Below are 23,335 nucleotides of genomic sequence, written 5' to 3'. Positions count from 1 at the left end.
CACCCTATCTGTCTGTGGAATACAGTTGTTTCCATTTATTTTACTGTGTTTTGTTTCCATTTACTACTGATTTCAAGAAAAAATAATTTTAATACCATTCTCTCAGTTCACAAACATGTTTTTCTCTGTATAAAGGATGCCACCCCCATACGATGAAATCTTTGTCTGATTTTAAAGCGGCCCTGTTATGTTTCCAAACTGGTAGGCACCCACAAGTTCTCAGTTAGAGGAAAGGATAATTGTTTATTTGTATTAATTTATTTATTCAATTTCTACCCAGCCCATCTAGACCAAAGTCTGCTCTGGGTGGCTAACAATAATGGATAAAAGTAAAAACAATACAGTGGTGCCTCGCATAGCGATTGCTTCGGATAACGATGAAATCGCTTTGCGATGAAGATTTTGCGATCGCTTTTGTGATCGCTTTCCGATGTTCCCTATGGGGGAATTTCGCTTTGCGATGATCGGTTCCCTGCTTGGGAAACCGATCATGGCAAAGCAATGCTTTTAAATTAGCTGATGAGCGCCGCAAGCAAGGCTTTTTAAACAGCTGATCGGCGCTGCATAAATAGGGGACAGCTGGAGGGGGGAGCGGGGCGCTCCGGATTGGTGCCTCGGAGGAGGGAGGGAAGGAGGGCAAAGGGTCTGGCCCCAATCCCCGCGCGCACCCCTGGGGCTCCAAGCCAGAGAGCAGTCGTGGCGGGAAGCACTGCAAAGGAGGAGGCGCCCTCCGGGGATCGGGATCAGGGCAGCAGCAGCTGGATGGGGGGTGGCATGCCAGAAACCCGCTCCTCGCCCCATCTGCACCCCGCCAAGGAGACCGGGCATCCGGGGTTGGCTGGCTGGAGGTGGATGGCCCGCCTCTTCCCATCTCCGGCACTGCCTCCGAGCCCTTGCTCTCTGGCCCAAGGAGGCCGGGTGTTTCCCAGGCTGGCCGGAGAGTGGTGGGTTGATGGCACGCTGGTGGCTGCCTGCCTCCGAGCCCTCGCTCGCCGTCCAAGGAGGCCGAGTGTTTCCCAGGCAGGCTGGCTGGCCGGCTGGCGAGGGGGGGGTGGATGGCCCGCCCCTTTCCATCCCCGGCGCTGCCTTGGAGCTCTCACTCTTCGGCCGAAGGAGGCTGGTGTTTCTCAGGCAGGCTGGCTGGCGAGAGGCGGGTTGATGGCCCGCCCCTTTCCATCCCCGGCGCTGCCTTGGAGCTCTCACTCTTCGGCCGAAGGAGGCTGGTGTTTCTCAGGCAGGCTGGCTGGCGAGAGGCGGGTTGATGGCCCGCCCCTTTCCATCCCCGGCGCTGCCTTGGAGCTCTCACTCTTCGGCCGAAGGAGGCTGGTGTTTCTCAGGCAGGCTGGCTGGCGAGAGGCGGGTTGATGGCCCGCCCCTTTCCATCCCCGGCGCTGCCTTGGAGCTCTCACTCTTCAGCTGAAGGAGGCTGGTGTTTCTCAGGCAGGCTGGCTGGCAAGGGGGGGTGCATGGCCCGCCCCTTTCCATCCCCGGCGCTGCCTTGGAGCTCTCACTCTTCGGCCGAAGGAGGCTGGTGTTTCTCAGGTAGGCTGGCTGGCGAGAGGCGGGTTGATGGCCAGCCCCTTTCCATCCCCGGCGCTGCCTTGGAGCTCTCACTCTTCGGCCGAAGGAGGCTGGTGTTTTTCAGGCAGGCTGGCTGGCGAGAGGCGGGTTGATGGCCCGCCCCTTTCCATCCCCGGCGCTGCCTTGGAGCTCTCACTCTTCGGCCGAAGGAGGCTGGTGTTTCTCAGGCAGGCTGGCTGGCGAGAGGTGGGTTGATGGCCAGCCCCTTTCCATCCCCAGTGCTGCCTTGGAGCTCTCACTCTTCGGCCGAAGGAGGCTGGTGTTTCTCAGGCAGGCTGGCTGGCGAGGGGGGGTGGATGGCCCGCCCATCTGCACCCCGGAACACCCAAAATGGCCGCGCGCAGCGTTTTCGCGCCCTGCCCTCGCTTACCATGGTCGTGAAAATTGCTGCGGATGGGGAAAACATCGCATAACGGTGAGTATTGAAGCCATTGGAACGCATTAAACTAAGTTTAATGCGGTCCAATGGCATTTACTATTCCGTTTAACGATGTTTTCTTATAGCGATGGTTAATCCGGAACTGGATTTGATCTTACAACTGCTGGTCTTCTGACGTTGCAGCACAGAGGTTTCTGCAGTTTAACCTGCAGCGCCACCACGTCCCTGGTTTTAACATGCAAGGCCCTTAATGGTTTGGGGCCTCATTGTGTGTTAGAGCCCATCATCCAAAGAACATCAGCCTGTACCACCCGATCCATTCAGGCTGTTCTCCCATGTGTGGCCACTCCAAAGGAGGCGAAAAAGATGTCTATGAGAAACCAAGCCTTCTTAGTAGTACTCCACATCTTTTGAATAGTCTTCCTCTAGAGATTCATCAAGCTTCTTCCCTCCCAGCCTTAAAGAGGTGCTTAAAGACTGCAAGATCCATCGGAAACACAATTAACCCATTTTGGCTGAAAGGAAAAAGAAAAGAAAAGCAAACAAATCGTGCAAGACTCTCCAGAAATGGAAAAAAAGACAAGCAAAAAGCAAACAAACTGTGCAAGACCCATCGGAAATGCAAACAAAGCAAAGCAGAAAGCAAACAAACCGTGAAAGACCCTTCGGAAATGCAAAAAAAAAAAAAAAGCAAAGTAGAAAGCAAAGAAACCATGCAAGACTCTTCAGAAATGCAAAAAAAGCAAAGCAGAAAGCAAACAAACCGTGCAAGACCCTTCGGAAATGCAAACAAAGCAAAGCAGAAAGCAAACAAACTCTGCAAGATCCATCGGAATTCGGGGGGAGGGACACCAAAAACTAAACGAACCCTGCAGGACCCATCAGAAATGGGAAAAAACAAACCCTGCAAGACCTATCACAGCATAGAAACATAATCCCACCCCCCAGCCCAAAACCACACTGCAAAACCCACCCAGAATAGCTTTTCCAAAGTAGAAAGCAGCACCTTACCTTATCAGGCAGTCCGAAGCCTCCTCCAATCACACACTTTCTAACTGTTGGGGCAAAAGAGCTACAAAGAATCAGCCTCTTCACCACCAATGGTTAGCAATTTGAATTCCCTGCCTTTTTCCCCTACCTCTTTCTGGTTGTAACTCTAAACTCCGGACACAAGTAGAAGCAAAATTTTGCGGCCGGAGCTTGTTACAACTTGAAATGGTCGTATGTTGGGACGTTCGTAAGTCGAGGCACCACTGTATATTAATGTCAACCACCCAGAGTAAAGTTGACATTAAGGTTGACCAGAATAAGTAAATTGAGTAGTATACAAATAACTTAAGTAAGTAGAGTGGTATACAAATAACTTTAAGTAGGTAAGTTAATGAAGTGGATTACAGTCCACAAAACCTCATAATCATAAAAAGCATGTTGGTGTTTATAACACTGCATGGCTTGAATCCAGAGCTATCTTGAGTAGAAAGTTGCTTGTGCAAAGCAGGGCCTTCTTCAGATTTACTCTTCTGCTGCAGTCCCTTTCATAGGGCTCCCATTGATCCACGATTACAGTTCCCCTCTTCCACCCCTGGCTCAAATCCTGTTCTTCTGGAAATAATTAACTTTGATGCAACACATGAACATATTTTTTAAAAATAGTACAGTTTTCAATCATACAACTAAAAAATTAATTTTCTTTTTCTTTCTACCCTCCCCCTTAAATTATAGAAACATAAGATAGATCTTTTTTACAAACTGCGTCATGTGATGAATGAACTGATTGATCTCCGTAGACAGCTGCTGTCTGGTCATTTGACCCAGGACCAGGTACGAGAAGTGAAGAGGCACCTCACTGTGCGATTGGACTGGGGTAATGAGTAAGTATGGAATTTTAAATTAAAATATGTACATATTTGAAATAATATATATTTCATAAAACCTGTATATTATTTATTAAATGTGGGATGTGTATATAACAGAATTTGAAAACTCTTAGAATGTCCTTGCTGGCAGCTGAATATGGACTTTAATACCTTTTCCTGCTCTTCGTAGGCACAAGGAGGAAGAGAGATGATAGTGTCAAAATTCCAGATCTATTTCTTCAGATCTTAATTCAGAGACAAATGTAAAGTCTGTTTCATTCTTATCTGTTCCTTTGAGTTCTAAAATAATACAATAACATGCTGCAAATGGCACATTAGGAAAAGAGACTCCAAATCTCATTTAAATGAAACTGGGAAACTGGAGTTGAAGTATTTCCGTTTGTCTCCTCAAACTGTGCTTTGGCCATGCAGACATTTTTTGTCATATGTGTTGCTTCTACGTGTGTCTCATAGCAAGTTTTGCTTCAGTTGAGGGAAAATACAGGATGTGTCTGTACTTGCTTTTCTTCCTCTCTTTCTCTGTGTGTCCTCTTTTGGCAGCCCTGAATGGTCAGGGGATTGCCACAGATCAGAGCAGGGGCTGAGCCAGCTGATTGGTTGATGGTGAGGGTCAAATATTTTCTAGAAGGCCTGGATCACCTGCAGAACTATCCAACCGAGTTCAAAACAATATCAGCACCATTAAATGAGGAGGAGCTTTCCTGCAGAGCTGTTGCCCCAACAGCTGACCAGGAGAGATGGCAGCCTCCTTCCTGCCCCTTCCTGGAACTCAGCTCAACCCTACTCTGAAGCTTACAACCATGGTTTAATGAACTGGAGTAGATGTTTGTTGACTCTCTGTTTAAGTGACGTGACATCAAGGTGACTTCACCTGGTCCCAGTTTAAACTGTGCATTGTGAAAACATCCTGGTCTTCTTTGGATGGTCTCACTGAGTTTGAGGTGGGGGCACAACTGGTTTCTATCACTAAAGCTAATTTTCACTCAAAAAGGTGACACAGTAACTTGTGTTTGAGCCAAAGATGCATCTGAATACCTTAATATTCAAATTATATTTCTGCACTATAATTATTTATTTATTTATTGACTATTTATTTAAAATATTTATACCCTGCCTTTCTCTTCCAGAGGACCCATATTGACGTACTGTATTTTTCCGTGTATAAAATGACACTTTTTCCTTAAATAATTTGAAAAAAAAAATGAGGGTTGTTTTATACATGGAAGGCAGCTGTTTACTGCTGCCTTTTGCGAAGGCACGGGGCTTAGCAAAAATGAAGGGGAGGCATTTCTCCCTTCCTTTTTGCTAAGTTTTGTGCCTTCTCAAAAGGCAAGGAAAAGCAGTGGTCACTTTAACAGCCGCTTTCCTGGCTTTTTGAGAAGACACAGGGCTTAGCAAAAAGGGAGCCCTTTGATCCCTGCTTTTTCTAATTTGGGGTTACAAAAGGTGGAGAGTTGTCTTACACATTGGGTTGTCTTATAAACAGAAAAATATGGTACTATATTAAAAACAAACCATATAAAAACTGAAAGAGGAGAGGAAAAACAAATAAAAAGAAAACCAAATCAGAAACAAAAACACTCAGCAGCCAATCTCATTAAGTGATCTTTTCCCCCCTTTCCTCTAATTTTTGCTATGAATAATTTTGGGTCAATGTCAATCTTTTCCTGGTCTTGTTTTGGCAGAGAGAATACAGCTTCTCCAGCTACTACTTCCAATTATCCAGTCTATTTACTTTCTGTACTGGGTATCTGGTGATGTCCATATGCGCTAGTGTCTGTTGGTTTGCCTGAAGCACATATTTGAAATAAACAGATTGTTGGCTTCACAGAGTTATAGCAGCCATTTTCCTGCTGAAAAATTGACTATCGTAATGTACTGTACATGGGGCTTCTCTTGAGGCTGAGGCAAAAGCTTCAAGAGGTTCAGAATGCAGCAGCCAGACTAATAGGTGGGGTGAGGAAATTTGATCATAGCCTAACTCTGCTCTGCCTGCACTGGTTACCGGTTTCCCTCTGTGCCAGGTTCAAGTCTTGATTCTAATAGATAAAGCCCTAAATTGTTTAGGAACCTCCCTGCTTTTCTGAATGCCTTCTGCCAGGTTTGACTGTCCATCTGACCTGGACTTCACAAGACCTCACAACACTTGAAGTGTTGGCACCTCAAGAGGCCCAGAAAACATCAACTTGAAGCTGGGCCTTCTCAGCTGTGGCACCCTGCTTGTGGAATGAGACATCCCCAGGAGTTAAGTCGGGTGTCCTCCCTTTGTGTCTTTGAAAAACTTCTCAAACCAAGCCTTTTAGAGAAGCTTTCAGAGAGGTCCTCCCCAATTAACTGGGACAGAGGAGGAGGAAGGAGGAGGGACATATATTGGGCATATCAGCATTAATTCTGCCACTTGTCTTGTTACTTGCAATGAGGGATTTAGTTTGTTATAGTTAATTTTAATATAATGGATGTTTTATATAATGTATTTATCTCCATTTCTGTTTTACACTGCTCAGAATAGTGATTTACTAGATGAATAGTATATAGATCAAACAAACAAACAAACAAACAAGCTATGCATCTCTTGCTTTACTGTTTCTAATTTAACTTGACTCATATTTATCACATTCTATGTTCAAATTTTATTGGACTTTCCTTTCAACTGTTAGGCATTTTTCAGCTGTAGTCCAGTTGCTTCAATGCTACTCATTTGTCCTTTGCTCTCCCCTAGTAGCAAATTCAGTGCCTTCCGACCTAGGAGTTTCATCTTCCAGAACTATCTTTTGTTTGGTTAGTGTAATTATAGGGTTTTCAAGACAAGAACTATTCAGAAGTGGTTTGCCATTACCACCTTCTGTGCAGTACTAACAGAAAATTAGTGTGTCATTGCCTTTATTTTGTGATAGATTATCCACCACTGTCACTATTCTCTGCTGCTGCTGCCCAGTAGCTACCCTCCAGGAGTTTCTCCATCTCCATCTGGAATTTTCCCTGCTTTTTTGCTAATGTGACCATTATTCCTGAAGAGTGGGGATGCAGCTTGGTCTGGTATCTGAGCCTTGTGTGACTCTGCTAGTAGTCCAGACCCATAAGACTAACCTCCTGATGCCATTGCCATCAGCTTCCTTGGCACACCTAGACCTCACTACATGAAGGTATTCCATCAAGGAGTGGGTTGGGTAATAGGAGGATGGCAATTTGATATTTGCCCTGATTTACCTGAAAATCATACTGTGACTGGCTATTCTCGATCCATCTCCTCTTCTCCCTGTGCAGCTAATGTTTGTTTTTTGGGTGGCGTGAAATCCATTGGTCAGAATCCTATTGGTTCTGTAAGGTATAACTAAGCAATTGTACAAGCAAGCCTACCTGTGCTGTTGGATGGTTGTTGTGCTTCTCAGCTTCCTATGGTCAGAGAAGCAGTTGCACACCCACTTGTGCACTTAGTCATGTGATAGATGGCAAGCTGTGAGGAGATTAAACAAAGAGTGTTATTCTAAAACATATTACTGGCATGGTGCCCTTGATGGCTGCTGAGTTAGGAAAGAGGCACAGGGTACTTTCTGAACACCAGTTTTCTTTATGGGATGAAGTCAGAAAGGTATGTCTTTGTCACACAAAGAGGCACACATTTTAAACATTTAACACAGTGCATATACTTCAGTTTGAAATTATTATTATTACGTATTTCACGTTATTTGGCAGTACGAAAATTCTGAAACTATTTTCATCAGGAAATCCCATTGGCATGGATCTGATAGACTTATATGCTTTTATATTAAAGATAATTTGCTTCCTTACATATCTTCTCCAGTCTGTGAATTTAACAAGAGTGATGGCAACTGTTCTTATTGGAAGAAAAATTCTCCATTTGCTTTTATTCTTGCTTCTCCTGCACCCCATTGGATGTCCTTTTCCCTTCTAGAGTTGCATAGAAAATACTGGCATGAATTAAGGAACTCTGGAGTTATGATTTTTTAAAGAATGAATCTCATAGGAAGTCACAATATTCTTATTCTTTCTCTTTCTTGTTCTCCAACAAGGAATCCCAGAATTTCAGTACATATACTTTATTGCATATTTAGAATGGCTGCAGCACGGAAAACTCAAGAAAGTCAGATTTCATTTTTTTAAAAAAAATTGATTCGCACATTTAAGAAGTTAGTTAACATAGTGTAAAAAATCAAATAGCGGGAAACTTGGCACAGCATTTGTTCTATTTTATGGACCAGATTATGCATTGTGGTTACTGGAAATTTCTTCAACATTCAAATGGTGTTCCGATACTATGTTTTTCTTCCCAGGTTGACTCATGTCTTTGTCACCTCCAAGACTAAGGCTTATATTTTGTACTTCTTTGTACCAGTGTGTGTGTGAAGTTCAGCACTGTGGCACTTAGCAAGCATTTTAGCACTAATTCATCATAGGAACAAGGAAATAAACTGTGAACAAAGCTCCCAGAACTGTATCATCTGTAATAAACAGTAGTGGAAGTTTTCTAGTTCTTCAACGTGGTTCTCTATGAATCCACACTGGTGGGTTAAACAGCGCCTGCGCTGGTTCCCCTCGGAATTTTCTAGAGCTATGAGGAAAAAGATACAACGTTTGAGTTGCCCTGCACTGCGCAAGTGCAGCCCGCCAAAAATCCCCAGTTCCATTTATCCGCCCGCGGAGTTGGAACCTCTCGGATAGAGCTCTTGAGATTTTTCTCTCTTTTCGCTATTTTGACTAATTTTCGGCTTGACCTGGCTTGTTTTCTCGTCTATCGTCACTCCGTTGCCCTGAAATTGGACTGGCTGACCTTTCTTTGCCTCTGGCGCTTGATTGCAAGTACTTTCGCTTACCGCTTGATCTTAATTGCGGCCTATTACCTCCTGCTGAGGCGCCACGCGCCGGCAGGATTTCTTCAATTACCGACTTTCTCACCGCCTGGCTTATGTCAGCGAAGAAAGGACCTGCTCTGGGAAACTTCCCTTCCAGGATCACCATTCCCTCTGTCTTTTCTGTCTAGGCGAGACTCATTCGCCTACGAATTGCAGGCATTGCAAAGAATTCACCAAAGCCACCCTAAAATCCCGTCAGCAATGTCTCAAGTATTTTCTTTGGAATCGGACTCTGTCTGCTTCCCAACCATCAGACATGGAATCGGTCCAGTCTGTCTCCACCGTCCATTCTGAGGTGACTTTAGTTTCCTCTTCACCTCCTTCGACATCTAAGGAGGTGCCCAAGAAGACTTCAAAAGGAAAATCCAAGAAGATACCGGCAGGAAAAAAGGCATCCACCGATGTTCTGGCTTCTTCGGCCTCAGGACTGACTAAGAAGGCGCCATCTACGACTGCAGCAAAAGTCAAGTCGAAGACCAGAGAGATCACTTTGGTGGTCCCGCCGGTTTCGACGTCGGTGCCTTCTCCTTTCCTCGAGGATTCCTCTCGGGACCGGGATTCGGTCTCCGATTTAGGCGCCCCCATTCCGCCTTGTCAACCGCCACCGGTGGACTGGGGAAGGTCGCCTACGGTTAGCCAGCTCGACAAGCTCGTTGCCGGAGCCGAGAGCGTTCCGCTCAGCCCGATACTTACCGGGCGAACAACCCGATCTCCTTCGCTCCTCTCGGAGTCGGGGCGTTCCAGGTCTCCTCCCCCTCCACGGGGTCGACCTACCAAGCCGCTTGAGGAACCAGTCCCTCGGCGCCCAGCTTCTCACTCCACCGACGATGAACCATCGGCGAAGAAGCGCCGTCACCAACGGAGGCACCGACGAGGCCACCGACGCTGAAGGGACTCCTCACCGTCCGACTCAGATTACAGTCAGGGTTGGAAGAGGACCCACCGGAGAAGGTGTAGAAGGGATTCTTCTACCGAGTCCTCTTCGACCTCAAGAGAAAGGAGACATAGGAGAAAGAGATCTAAGTACTCCTACTCGTCTTCCTCTCGGTCACATTCTCCGCGTCGAAGCCCGTCCCCGAATAGACCATCTGACACGGGCTCCAGCAAACCCATGGCGCCGAAGGATGTCCCCACTGTGCCTCCTGTTTTTCCACCTCGGCAGCCTGTAGAGGAGTGTCCTCCGGCCCCGAAAAAGACGCCTTCGGGGCCGAAAGTACCTCGTCCTCCATCCTCCCCATACCATTCAGAGGAGGAGCATCCCGGAGAGGAATCTTCCGATGCGGAAGACGATGCCGAGTCGGAAATGTCCTTAGAAGTCCCAATCCCTGGGGAACCTTTGCCTCCAGAGGCAGCCAACTTAAAACCGTCCTCTCCTTCGGAAGATTTTTCTTCCTACACTCAAATGGTTGGCCGTATGGCTCAAGCTTTAAAGCTGGCGATTGAGCAGTCACCAAGAAGAGAGGAAAATCTCATCTTTGGCGACATCGAGGCCGAACGGACACATCCAGTCAGTTTGTCCTTCATACCTGAACTGATGGACCTTATTAAAGAATTCTGGGAACATCCTGCTAATGCTACCTCGATTTCGAAAAGAACCGAGAATCTTTATAGGATTCATGGCGACCATACCTCTTTCCTAGTCATGCACCCTGCACCTAACTCTTTGATAGTAGAATCTAGTTCTACTAAGACTCCTACAAAGGGTCACCCTACCCCAACCAACAAAGAGGGAAGGAAGCTTGAGATCTTGGCACATCGCATGTACTCCATGACCACCTTCACTTTATGTGCAGTTAATTATCTAGTGGCCATGGGTGCCTACCAAAAACAACTCTGGTCCAGGGTTCTTCCAGCCCTTCAGATGGCTCCACACGATATAAGACAGCTCTGTCTGGATACTCATTCTGAAGCTCTCGCCGTATCCAAGTACCAACGGCTGGCGGCCCACCATGTGGCCGAGGCCACATCCAAGAATTTTGCCTCTATCATCACCCTGAGGAGACATGCATGGCTGCGCTCAGCCAACATTGTGGAAGACATTAAGACTAGGGTAGAAAACCTACCTTTTGATGCTTCAGGCCTTTTCAGCCAAAATACTGATGAGAACCTGGAGAGCTTACACAAAAGTAAGAAAACGGCTAAATCATACTCAGTGCAACCTGCACCTAGGCAATCCAAACCTCAGTGGCGTCCAAAGTACACCACGCAGCCTTACCAGCAACCATCCACCAGTTCTTACCGTCCTTATGGGAGCAATTCTTCTCAACGTCCTCCTCAGGCTTCTTCTTCATCTGCTGCTTTCAGACCCCAACCGTCTCGTAAGAAGCAGTCTTTCAAAACACCTGGAAGAAAACAAAAACAGTACCTTTGACTCCCTGACCATTCCAGTACCAACCTCCCACACCACCCGCCTCTCTCCTTACCTCCACAACTGGACTCTCATCACCAACGACATCTGGGTTCTCAACATTATCACCTCCGGTTACCGCCTGGAGTTTATAAGGTTGCCTCCTCTAGGACGGGTCAACCCTACATCATTCGATCCTGTCCTGGAGGAGGAGGTCTTCACTCTCCTTCAGAAAGGGGCTATCCAGAGGGTACCATCAGAGGATGTCCTCAACGGCTTTTACTCCCGATACTTTCTGGTTCCCAAGAAGGACGGGGGTCTACGTCCCATCCTGGATCTGAGAAGCCTCAACAAGTTTCTCAAGGCACGCAAGTTCAAGATGGTGATCTTAGAGTCCATCTTCCATCTTCTGAGACAAGGAGACTGGTTTGTGGTCCTGGATCTAAAAGACGCATATTTCCATGTCACCATACACAGGAGCCACAGGAAATATCTGCATCTACTCTTCAACAACACCATTTATCAATTTGTGGCCTTACCCTTCGGCCATTCCACAGCACCCAGGACTTTCACCAAGTGCATGGCTCCGGTGGCAGCATACCTGCGTCTTCAGGGGATCCAGGTGTTCCCCTACATCGACGACTGGCTGATTGTCTCGACGTCCAAACATCAGGCTTTAAAGGACACTCAGTATGTTCTCCAGATGTTACAGTCACTAGGTCTCACCGTAAATCACGAGAAGTCCAAACTGAATCCCTCTCAGATGGTGGACTACATCGGAGCGAGAATAGATTCAGTACACGCTCGGATGTTCATGCCTCCAGAACGCATCCAGAAGTTGGAAAAAGCCATAAGAAAGTTCAGGCCAAGAGCAAGAGTAAAAGCAAGTCTTGCACAACATCTGCTAGGCCTCATGGCTTCTACAACGGCGACCCTTTCCCATGCTCGCCTCAAGATGCGTTCACTTCAAATTTGGATGCTGTTCCACTCCTCGACAGTCAAAACAAGCTCCTCACTGTCACCCCGGAGTTGGCACAGCAGCTGCAGTGGTGGACTTTCCGACCTCACCTCTTGGTGGGGCGTCCTTTCCGCCCTGTCCATTTGACAACACAGGTCACTACAGACGCCAGTCCACTAGGATGGGGCGCCCATTGCGAGGGTCACCAGATCAACGCCCTCTGGTCCTCTCAGGAGAAGCAGTTGCACATAAACCACCTGGAGTTGTTAGCCATCATAAAGGCCTTGAAGTCCTTCCTTCCTCTTGTGAGAGGCAAGGCAATCCAGCTCGTCACAGACAACACCACAGCAATGTTCTATGTGAACAAGCAAGGGGGAACAAGGTCGAAGTCCCTCCTGCTTCTATCAATACATCTCTGGGAATGGTGCTACCAGGAGCACATCTATCCGGTAGCCATTCACATAGCTACCACAGACAATCTCATTGCAGACGAGCTCAGTCGCCGCTCCACTCAGAACCACGAATGGGAGCTGGATTTGGAAATTTTTCAGGAACTTTGCCACAGGTGGGGCACACCAGTGATCGACATGTTCGCCACGAACAGCAACAAGAAATGCCCCCACTATGCATCCAGGGCAGGAAGGGGCCCCGGGTCATTGGGGGATGCTCTCATGATCCCTTGGCACAAGGGCCTTCTCTACATGTTCCCTCCCATTCCCATGGTTCAGAAGTCAGTAGTCAGGGCCCTCCAACTACGAGCAGAAGCAATCTTGATTGCACCTTGGTGGCCCAGACAGCCCTGGTTCTCTCTACTTCTGCAGACAGCGGTCGACAAGGTGAAGCTTCCCCTCATCCCTCACCTAATCACTCAGGACTCGGGGTCGATCTTCCACCCAGATGTGGACTCCCTCCAATTGACAGCGTGGAGGATATCCCATCAATAAAAGAAGTGCTCGACAAGGCAAGGAAGCCTTCTACCTTGCGACTGTATCAACACAAGTGGCAAGGTTTCCTTAAGTTCACTGCAGAGCGGGGTTTACAAGCATCTCCCGTCTCTTTATCTACCTTATTGCTGTATCTCAGGCACCTGTTTGACCTAGGACTAACTAAGTCTACTTTAAAAGTGTATACGTCTGCGATAGTTACCTTTCAACCCAGGGATTCACAGTCGTCCAAATGGTTTTCCCACCCGACTGTAAAAGCTTTTTTCAGAGGTCTATCCAACATGAGACCCCCTGTAAGACGACCTTTGCCCCAATGGTCATTACAGACTGTGCTACACTCGTTGGTTCGTCCACCTTTTGAACCAATGGCTACTTGTGACTTAAAGTGTCTTTCCCTAAAGACTTTATTCCTTGTAGCAATCACCTTTGCCCGTAGGGCTAGTGAATTGGCTGCTCTCCGGGCTGATTCTCCTTACCTCCAATTCTTCAAGGATAAGGTGGTGTTACACCCAGATGTTTCTTTCCTCCCCAAGGTTGTGTCGGATTTCCATGTCAATCAGCCCCTGTTGTTACCTACTCTCTTTTCTGAACCTTCTTCAGATGTTGAACGCACGCTCCACTGTTTGGATGTTCGTCGTGCATTATCCTTTTATGTCTCCAGGACCAAAGACTTTAGGAAGGTCCAAAGGCTGTTCTTATGCTACTATGGCCAACGCAAAGGGACGGCTGCTTCAACTTCCACTTTGTCCAGGTGGCTAGTTTCCACTATCTCTTTGGCCTATGAGTTACAGCATAAACCTCTCCCTGAAAACCTGCGTGCTCATTCTACCAGAGCTGTTGCCACATCCACGTCCCTGCTGCGAGGGGTAGACGTCCCCGACATATGTAGAGCAGCTACCTGGTCCAGTGTGTCTACCTTCATCAAGCACTACAGACTGGAGCTCAGGGCCAAGAATGAGACCAGATTCCGGAGGGCTATACTTCACTGCTGCAGTGACGGCCCACCATCCTGTAAGTAGCTTGGTAGTCACCCACCAGTGTGGATTCATAGAGAACCACGTTGAAGAAGAACAGGTTACTTACCTGTAAACATGGTTCTTCAAGTGGATTCTCTATGAATACCCACGACCCGCCCAACCTCCCCACGTGCCCGTCACTGCTGATTGAGTTCCAACTCTCTCTATGTGCGGGCATATGGAACTGGGGATTTTTGGCGGGCTGCACTTGCGCAGTGCAGGGCAACCTAAACTTTGTATCTTTTTCCTCATAGCTCTAGAAATTAAAGTACAGTTCTGAAGCACTTCAGCACTAAACAGGGCACCCATGATTTTCTGTCACCAAGCAGCAAAAAAGGATGTGAAACAATACACTGCCCATAGAACTCCTTAATTAAAATTAAAAGCTGGCAGCTGAAAAAATAAATACCATTAATGAACTGCCATTTCTTTAAGTTTATTAACTAGTTAATTGATTCATGTAACTGGGATATAATATACTGTATGTACATTAAATATTTTGTAGGCTACATCTAAAGTAAATAAAATTGATACAATCAATTTTTAATGTGAGATTTCGAATTTCATCTTGCAAACAAACTTTATTTACTCTAGTATGAAAATTTGTTGTATTTTAGTCGTTTAGTCGTGTCCGACCCATTGTGACCCCATGGACTAGAGCACGCCAGGCCCTCCTGTCTTCCACTGCCTCCCAGAGTTGGGTCAAATTCATGTTGGTAGCTTCGATGACACTGTCCATCCATCTCATCCTCTGTTGTCCCCTTCTCCTCCTGCCTTCACACTTTCCTAACATCAGCAGCTTTTCCAAGGAGTCTTCTCTTCTCATGAGATGGCCAAAGTATTGGAGCCTCTCATCTGTCCTTTCAGTGAGCACTCATGGTTGATTTCCTTCAAAATGTATAGGTTTGTTTTCTTTGCAGTCCAGGGGAGTCTCAAGCGTCTCCTCCAGCACCACAATTCAAAAGCATCAGTTCTTTGGCGGTCAGCCTTCTTTATGGTCCAGCTCTCGCTTCCATACATCGCTACTGGAAAAACCATAGCTTTGATTATGCGGACCTTTGTCGGCAAGGTGATGTCCCTGCTTTTTAAAATGCTGTCTAGGTTTGTCATCACTTTCCTCCCAAGAAGCAGGTGTCTTTTAATTTTGTGTCTGCTGTCACCATCTGTAGTGATCATGGAGCCCAAGAAAGTAAAATCTGTCACTGCCTCCATATCTTCCCCTTCTTTTTGCCAGGAGGTGATGGGAGCAGTGGCCATGATCTTAGTTTTTTTTTAACGTTGAGCTTCAGACCATTTTTTGTTCTCTCCTCTTTCACCCTCATTAAGAGGTTCTTTAATTCCTCGTCAATTTCTGCCATCAGAGTGGTATCATCTGCATAAGTGAGGTTGTTGATATTTCTTCCGGCAAACTTAATTCTGGCTTGGGATTCATCTAGTACTGCCTTTCACATGAAGTATGAAAATACATTATTAGAATTACATGGAGTGCCAGAGGTTTAACTAGTTTCTTGTATTCCATCTTAGCTTTGTCATTAAAACCTTTTTTAAAAAATCTCAAAGACAGTAAATTCTATAGACTCTGCTGGCACTCTGTCTTTATACATGCTGAGTGTTCCTTCATTTGCTGTGGCATGACATACAGGTGGCTATATGAACAAACAGTATGAAGGATTAACATAGCATTAGAGGATGAGAATCCTTTGAGCTGAAAATCCATGGCGTTAGAGGATTTTAACTAAATTTAGCATATCAGAGAAGGTTCAACTGAATCTGTTTCAGAGTACATTCATCATGATTGTTATTAACTAGTGGATGTTATGGACAATTCCAAGAGTATTTGAAAATATGTTAAATACAATATTTTTTATCATCTACAATCTATATTGCCTCTACTCTTAGTTTTGGAAAAATAACATATATTCTTTTGTGAGTCAGTCAATTTCAATTTATGGACCACAGGTAAAAAAACAAGATAAAAATACCCTTACTTTACATATATGAATATTGTTCCTCATAGTTTCTGTGCATGGACACATGGGAATTTCTGCATATGTATAGAATGACATATAGCAGTAGTTCTCAAACTTTTTCCACTCACAGCTTCCCTGAACAGTGGTGGCAGAACAGGAAGAGTGGTGAGTGCTGCAAGGCGGAGCAGGAAGCAAAGAAGGATAAAGAAGCTAGAGCTGGAAAAGCAGCTGCAGTGCCACTGTCAGCTTGGTGAAAAAACAAAGAAAAGCTTCTGCATCGCTCCTGGCTGGTTTGGTGGCACACCAGGTCGCTGCAGGGTGCTGTGGGGGGCACTATGGCACTCACTTAGGGAAGCTCTGACATACAGAACTATATATAAGTGTGGATGACATGTGGTTATCGTGATACTGTTGGACCACAGTTCCCATTGTTCTTCACTAGATGTTGCTACAAGAGATGTACTCAAGCAACAATTAGAGGGTTACATGTTGCTTGCCTTTGTTCTAATGATTACCCAGTCTCCACCATTATTCATCAGTGGAGACTGGGTAGAAAGGGTGAGGGTTTTTCATTTTTTGGGTGTCCATATTGAGGAGAACATGACTTGGAGCGTAAATACCTCAGAGGTAGTGTACTGAAAAAGGCTCAACATAGATTGTACTTTCTCAGGATGCTTAGGAAGAATAACATCACACCGAGACTGTTGGTGTCCTTTTATCAATGCTCAATAGAGAGTGTATTGTCATACTGTATGTGCACGTGGTACACAGGTTGCACATGCACAGTGGCCCAGAAAAAATTGCTCAGGAGAGTGATTAATTAAGCACAGAAGATTGTTGGGTGTCACCTCCCCACCTTGGAGGAACTGTACAGGTCCCACTGTCTTAAAAAAGCACAAAATATTATAAAGGACAACTCCTACCCTGGACATTCTTTGCTTCAACTACTGCCATCAGGAAGACAATATACGTAGATCTATTAAAACAAGGACAAATAGATTCAAAAACAGTTTTTATCCATTTGACTTTATTGTAGGGTTGCATGTGAATGTATTTTGTTGCTGCTGTATTATGTTGCAATTTTGTAAGGAGTTTACATGGGGTTTTAGCTGAATGAGTGACACACTCAGGTGATTTCGTTGCACATGCAATGACAATAAAGTGTTGTTCTATTAATGTATTCTATTCTATTCTAATGCTTAAGGTTAAGTTTTATTTGGATACAGGCACAGCCAGATGAAGCCCATCAGTTGTTCCAGGTGAAATTGCTTTTCTTCCTCATGCTTCCCACTGATGAACTTCTTTACCAGTGTATGTATCCAGTTAAATCCTGACCTAAGTCTGTCTGCATAAGTATAACAATGGAGTAGATTCCATGTTGTCCTGGATCCGTTTAAGTCGGGCTTCAGGCCTCACCACAGCATGGAAACGGCACTGGTCGCCCTGCTGGATGACCTACTTAGGGAGGCCAACAGGGGCAAAATATCCTTGCTCATCCTCCTTGATATCTCAGCCGCCTTTGATACCGCCGGCCACGGCATCCTCCCGGGGAGGCTCTCCGATTTGGGGATTGGTGGCTGTGACGATCGCCTCATGTCACTCATGCCACTCATAGTCATGATCTAATTTGCATGAGCCTATGAGAGGATTGGAGGAATAGAGTCAGCTGCTATATGAAGGTTTGGCAGGAGGATGGGGAGTCAGACAGTCAGAGAGAGATACAGATAAAGAGAGAAGAGACTGGTTAGAGAGAGAAGGAACAGATACTAATAGAGATAAAGCTGGTTAAGATAAATAAATAGAAAAGGTGGTAATTATATGGCAAGAGAAAAGTATGTATTGAGAGACCTGTTAATGATTTGCTTGTGTAGAATGTTTATCTGAAGAACTTCTGTGATTATTAAATTGGCTTCACTTCAATAAATAAGTTCTGTTTGCATTCACAAGACAAGTGTTTTGACAAACATCATTTATATTGTGAATTGAGGTAATCCACTGGTGACAGTGAGAGGAAAACACGACTGGAGCCTTTCTGAGGTGCCACAAAAGGTGAAAGTCACAGTGGCCTTGAGTTTAGCTTGGAGAGAATGTATTGGCCCTTTGGTCCCTCAGTTGTGAGGTCCAGCAGGGTTCGATCATTTCCCCAATGCTGTTTAACATCTATATGAGACCGTTGGCGGGGGGGTGTCATCCGGGGTTGTGGAGCTTCGTGTCACCAATATGCTGATGACACCTAGCTCTACATCTCTTTTTTTCCATCTGCAGTGGATGCCGTTCCATCCCTTGGGTGCTGCCTGGAGGCCATTCTGTAATAGATGCAGTCGAATGGACTAAGGTTGAACCCGGACAAGATAGAGGTCCTGCGGGTGGGTGGCCCCAATGTCAGTGGTTTGGGGAACTCCCTCTCTTTTGGGAGGGTGACTCTCACCACAATGAATTCGGTTCGCAGTCTGGGGGTCCATCTTGACCCGGCACTTACCATGGAGACCCAGGTAGTGTCCGTGGTTTGGTCTGCCCATTTACATCTTCGGTAGATCGCCCAGCTGCATCCCTAATCTAGGGACCACACTAGTCTATGGGTTCGTAGTCTCAAGAATAGACTACTGTAACACTCTCTATGTGGGGCTTCCTTTGGAACTGATGCGGAAGCTTCAGATGGTTCAGAACACGGTGGCCAGGCTATTAACAGGGGTGAAAAGATTTCACCATATTTCCCCCATCTTAGCCACCTTACACTGTCTACCTATCTGCTTCCTCATTGATTTCAAGGTGCTAACCATTACGTATGAAGCCCTTAATGGTTTAGGACCTCGACACCTTGCAAAGCACCTTCTTCCGCCCAATTCTACCGTATCACCCGCTTCAGTCAGGCCAGGCAGCTAAGGGGTCTAATGCCAAGAGAGGCCCAGTGGGAAAAGAACTAGAAATTGGGCTTTCTTGGCAGTGGCTCCTTGCCTTTGGAACAACTTACCTGTAGAGATCTGCCTCGCTCCCTCACTGAGGGCCTTCAAGACTAACCTGAAGACATGGCTATACAGGCAGGCCTTCCCTACAGCCATTACCTGGCTTATCTCCCCTTTTCTTTTTCTTTTTTTCTCTCCTTCTTCTTTTTCTTTTTCTTCTTCTTTTCTTTCCCATCTTGGACTAATCTGGATTTTATCTTCATTTATTTTATATTATATGTAAACTGCCAAGAGTTGACGTTCTAGATTGGTGGTATATAAAGCTAATAAATAAATAAATAAATAATGTTCTGTTTTTGCTGCTTCTGTGGCATCGAGGGAGGAGTTTTCTTTTGGTTTGTGGATGAAGTGAACCAAGCTGTGGCCTGTCTTCCAACCTTTCTGCATTTGTTTCATCACAGAATCTTCCAGGTTTACATTTTCATTTCACTTCCACATTCCTCTTGTTAATGTTTCCTTGTGTTTGTGGCTGGCTGCCCCATAGCATACCAGCTCTTCTTCAAGAAGTGAAAGGGTGCGGCAATGCAATGCCAACCATAAAACATTTTCTCCTGCTTGCCTTGCCAGTAGAGTGGAATTTTGCAGTAATGGTTTTGGGGGAAGAATATTCCCTTTGACCCACTGAAGGCTTGAATACAAATATTTCAGCCTATAGACTGGCAGTTCCTGTTCCCTGATGAAGAGGTATAGATCCTGAATACAGTTTTAGAGAAGCAAGTGGAGTTCTATTTTGAGCTGTACCCAGTGCTCGGTTGACTTAGAACAGCTCTTCACCTTTTATTTATTTATTTATTTATTTATTTATTTATTTATTTATTTATTATTTATTTTTTTTTATTTATTTATTTATTTATTTATTTATTTATTTATTTATTTATTTATTTATTTATTTATTTATACCCCACCTATCTAGTCATTTCGACCACTCTAGGTTCTCCCTTGGTGCTATGAAGTGTTTATGACCACTGCAATGTCTTTTCATTGCCAGTGTGAGATTTCTTTTCTGACATGTCACTTGTACGATGGAGTGGTCTATTGCTTATACAGTATTACTGTAACCATCCAAAGCATTTCCTTCTATTATACTATACCTGTGTATATCAAAATAATTTCATTGCTGATGTCAAACCCATCAGTTCCTAACTATGTGGGAATTGATTCCTGAAAGCATGGATTACACAATTTCCATTCCCATTTTTGAGGCCCCAGATTATGTCATTATTGATCCACTTCATGACTCTTACTTCCACACTTATATCCATGTTGTGACTCTTATTTCCATACCAAACTAAAGCATTTAGATTATTGTTCAATCTCCACGAGCAACTATTGTCCTTTAAAGAAAGGTGCAAGGCCTTGCTTTATTAGAAGTCAGTTTTTTTCAGCCCCTCCTCCAAACTGGAAGTGAGTGTCCAATCTCTTCCAGTTTGACAGAAGAACACATTTTCATTTGAGTGTGTGGACTGTGGCAAGTTGCGGGGACTTAACAGGCTGCTAAATTCATTGAAAATGCCTAATCCCACTTTTAAATAGCTGTGACCAACCCTAACCTGGCTAATCACCCTTTAAACTGCCCTTTACTTTCACTGGGTTTGCCTTAGGCCAAAAACATAAGAGCCGAAGCAGTTTTTAAATTGAAATATAAAAATAAGATCTCTATTGAAAGATCACAATGGTTAAACTGCACAGTCTTAGACTGGAGGTTACATGAATCATGTCAACTTTGCCACACCAGAATTAGTTCTCCCTGATACAAATCAATTATCTTATACTCTAAAACCCATTTCTTTGGATACAACTTAACTCTTTTTTTCTGTTTTGTTTCCCTCTAAGGAGAGTTTCTCTGCATGCAAGGGCATAATGCTGTCCCCCTCCATACAGGGCTCCTCCTTCTCTGTGCACCTATAGTGATTTTTTTCTGCCTCTTTGGTTTTGGGCCGATGTGGAGGACCAGAGTAGTACCTGTGAGGAGCAGAGCTCTGCCCAGCAGGTCCAGAAATTAGAGGGAATGTTGCTCCAAGGTGTTTTCTTAAGGCATTTGAATCTGGGCTTGTGTGACTTTTGAATTTAAACAATAATACTACACAGACTCATCATATTGTATCAACTATCCTACAAAGCAGTTCACCTCTGTTTCATTAGAATAAATTGCAGGAGCAATGAAAGCATTTCTTCTGTAGATTTGCTCAACTCAAACTACCCAAGTGACTGAGATGTGCTATATATTCTGGTTTATTTTGGCAAAAATACTGTTATCAAAGATCTATACAGAGGTATCAAATGTATGTTGGAAGTGTAAATTGCAAGAGGGAAGTTTTTACCACATGTGGTGGACTTGTAGAGAAGCGAGGCAGTACTGGATAGCAGTGCATACTCTGTTGCAAAAAATATTGCTTTGTAATATTCCATTAAATCCAGAATTGTTTCTATTGAACATTATACCTCACAATATAGATAAGACAAAGATTTACTTAGTTATACATATAGTTACAGCAACTAGAATTCTCTGTGCTAAGAATTGGAAGAAACCAAAGGTACTAAAACAAGAGGAGCTTTTGGAGAAGATCTGGGAAGTAGCAGAGATGGACATTTTATTGGAGGTGCTGAAAGACTGTCCAATACAAAAGGCAACTGAAAGATGGGATCTATTATACAAATGGTCTGAGTCAGTAGATATAACCTGTTTAGTTCTAGGTAACTGTAAGTAGAAATCTAGAAGGGCAATTAAACTATAGAAAATTTGGAAAGCTGATTAGACATTGTAACATGTACAAAAAGATGTTATGACAATATATTTTATGTTCTCCTTCCCCCCCTTTTTAAAATCCCTTGTACTCATTACTCAATTCCTAATTGAAAATAATAATAATTTTAAAAATACTGTTGCTTAGTTATGCCTGCAGAAGGGAAATGGCGTAACTTGCAGCAGCTTCTCACCGGCAGTTAACGAATGGCTGCTTTGATTTTGGAGCATATACTCATCCACTGGATTGAGAGGGACCCAAAAATCCAAATGGGGATTTGTTAGTTGCCAGCAAGAAGCTCCTGATAGTTACCCTATTTGCCTTCCACAGGTGTAACTAAACAACAAGATCTTGGCAACAGCAAGGTCCAAGATTCTAATCCTGTATTATGCATGGTATACTTGTATTTTTCTCAAAGTTGCTTGGAGGCTAATACAATTTCACATAGCTTTTAAGCATGTGCATTATTTCTATTGGCAAAGTTATTAGGTGTAAATTGTAGACTGGAGAAAGTAAGCTATAATTTTTGACAGCTTAATTTTCTTTTTCTTCAAAGGCATTTAGGCTTGGATCTTGTTCCACGGAAAGACTTTGAGGTGGTGGATGCAGATCAGATCAGTGTTTCTGATCTGTACAAAATGGTAAGTACTCTTAATAATTATCAGTAATTCTGACTTAACAGTAGTATAATATGTATTCGTGAAGGCTTTCACGGCCGGGATCTAATGGTTGTTGTGGGTTTTTCGGGCTCTTTGGCCGTGTTCTGAAGGTTGTTCTTCCTAACATACAGTGTGCAAAAGGTCAACGACCTCTACCCGGCCACAAGTACCGGGGATCACTACATACAAAAGACCAGCTAATGACACCCATCAATCGCAGTGACAGATAATCTCTTCTCCTTATCACAACAATACACCCACAACAAGACACACTAATCACCATTCTCCTGAATAGGACAACAGTCTATCTCACAGCCATAAATACTCCACTCCTTAGCAAACTACACCAGAGCACAGAGTGCTGTCCTCTGAAGATGCCGGCCACAGAGACTGGCGAAATGTTAGGAAGAACAACCTTCAGAACACGGCCAAAGAGCCAGAAAAACCCACAACAACCAGTAGTATAATATTTAAGCTAGTTTCCTGGCTGATTTCTTGGGCAATTTTCCTGCTTTTTATAAGTAGATTGATCTCAACCTGAAAGAGGTTACATCTTACTTGTACTTTTGTTTCGGTTTTCCTCATGCAGGTCTCTGACGCTGGACTGCTTTAAACCTTATAGAACTATCAATACTAATCCCAAAAAAATCGTGCTCAAAGCAAGGCACAATCATGTACTCCAAAAGCAGGCAAAACAACAGTGTCTGAGAAACAAAAATCATCCTCAGACCTCTTCAGCTGGCACTTGTCATCACATCACATACTAGTCAGCATCATCATCAGGAAATAGTTACGATAGGAAACAGAAGCATTATCAGGATTTATCATATTTCATTGTAACCATTCACCAGACCTAAGACTTTCTGGAGGAAATCCAAATGAAATATTATAGTTTTGTTAATCTCTCTCTGAATCCTAAATCTATTGTGTTTCAAAACAAAAGGGCCTCTTTCATGTTTTTTCTTTTGAGATAATCAAAAAGTCCCATTGCTATTATGTATCTAGTCACAGTTAAAGAGAGGATGG

At 44.5% G+C, this 23,335-nt stretch overlaps 1 protein-coding gene across 22 annotated transcripts in view; it reads left to right on the top strand.

The window, feature by feature from the left end:
• DOCK3 (dedicator of cytokinesis 3) overlaps positions 1-23,335 on the top strand; it is a 291,232-nt gene that overhangs the window by 82,305 nt on the left and 185,592 nt on the right. For all 22 annotated transcript variants that reach the window (XM_078385476.1, XM_078385471.1, XM_078385469.1 and 19 more), the window contains exons 6-7: positions 3,683-3,831; positions 22,207-22,291. In XM_078385476.1, the coding sequence (XP_078241602.1) occupies positions 3,683-3,831; positions 22,207-22,291 (234 nt within the window). The remainder of the gene's footprint in view (positions 1-3,682; positions 3,832-22,206; positions 22,292-23,335) is intronic.

This window comes from Pogona vitticeps, chromosome 2 (assembly GCF_051106095.1).
Source record: "Pogona vitticeps strain Pit_001003342236 chromosome 2, PviZW2.1, whole genome shotgun sequence".
In the NCBI taxonomy this organism is placed as follows: Eukaryota; Metazoa; Chordata; class Lepidosauria; order Squamata; family Agamidae; genus Pogona; species Pogona vitticeps.
Note: the sequence above shows the minus strand (reverse complement) of the source record. Positions and strands in the feature narration are given on the sequence as shown.